Here is a 1,207-nt window from a genome sequence, read left to right as displayed (position 1 = left end):
TATATATATATATATATATATATATATATATATATATATATATATATATATATGTTTTATTATTATCGATTAATTGGAAACAAAGTTTTCTTAATTTTTCAATAATTATTAATATATATAATAGAATTATTATTCTTGTTCTTTATGGTATTGGAAGTTTAAGTCCATGCTTATGGTTTTTTGGAGATTCACTTTCAGGTTTATCCTTATGATTTTTTGGAAATCCATCTCTAGGTTTACCCTTATGATTTTTTGGAAGTCCATCTTTAGATCCATTCTTATGTGGAGGTTTAAGACACTTCTTGTGTCTTTCTATAAATATATTGTATATTATACATATCGGCTTATTTTTATGATAAAATACGTAATCTATTATATATAATTAGAGAGATATATATGTGTCTTTAATTTGTTCATATTTAAAAATATTTATATATATATTGGTATCAAAATATTAAACTACCTTCTTTGTCGCAAGAATTAAAACATTTTGTCTCCTTTCGCATTTTCTTTGTATCCATAGACAAAACGCGGAAATTTATCTCGTTTATATCTAATGTAATGTCATTAATGTCACGCTGAAATCTGTTTGTCAAGATCAGTAGTTCATTCGATTTAGGGACAACTTTCATTGCACTTGGAAATTGCAATTTTTCAGAATCTTGCGCGATGACTTCCTTAAATAGTAATCAATATTTTATTTTACATATTAATAATCAATATTTTATTTTACAACAATACAAAATCGTACTAACAATTATTAATATAAATAATTTTTTACCAGATGGTGCGTAGAGAATAATTGCGTTCAAATATCTTACCGAGTTGTTGGAGTTAATTTGTTTAGAAGTGTCCGCACACATTATGGATGTTTCCGGGATATTGCTATAAAATATTACATGATCTTTGGATGCAATCGGTCCTATCTGATCTGACAATATATCCGTTAGTTCTGTTTTGTTATCAATCTCGCTTTCACTTAACAAACATTCTGATTGCTGCGGCAATTTCATCTTATATATTTCCTTCCCCAACAAAAGGGCGTAATATAATTCTAAAATATTCGCAATGGAGATATTAATAATTACGACTAATCAAACCAAGACTATCAAAATACCGTCAATTAACTGCATAAGCTTTTTATTATTTCTGTGCTATGTTATCAGCACAGAAAATAAAACACAAATAAATAAATAAATAAATATAT

General features: G+C 26.2%; 2 protein-coding genes across 2 annotated transcripts in view; both read right to left on the bottom strand.

The window, feature by feature from the left end:
- Nucleotides 1-1,207, bottom strand: part of LOC115233820 (zwei Ig domain protein zig-8-like) — a 116,278-nt gene that overhangs the window by 75,830 nt on the left and 39,241 nt on the right. The gene's annotated exons all lie outside the window — the stretch shown is intronic.
- LOC115233819 (major royal jelly protein 3-like) overlaps nt 132-1,207 on the bottom strand; it is a 2,741-nt gene continuing 1,665 nt past the window's right edge. Inside the window, exons 5-7 of the mRNA XM_029804421.1 lie at nt 822-1,054; nt 464-677; nt 132-312 (exon numbers count right to left, since the gene is read on the bottom strand). Of these exons, the coding sequence (XP_029660281.1) occupies nt 143-312; nt 464-677; nt 822-1,054 (617 nt within the window). The 3' untranslated portion in view covers nt 132-142. The remainder of the gene's footprint in view (nt 313-463; nt 678-821; nt 1,055-1,207) is intronic.

This window comes from Formica exsecta, unplaced genomic scaffold (genome assembly GCF_003651465.1).
Source record: "Formica exsecta isolate Colony F162 unplaced genomic scaffold, ASM365146v1 scaffold191, whole genome shotgun sequence".
NCBI lineage: Eukaryota > Metazoa > Arthropoda > Insecta > Hymenoptera > Formicidae > Formica > Formica exsecta.
Note: the sequence above shows the minus strand (reverse complement) of the source record. Positions and strands in the feature narration are given on the sequence as shown.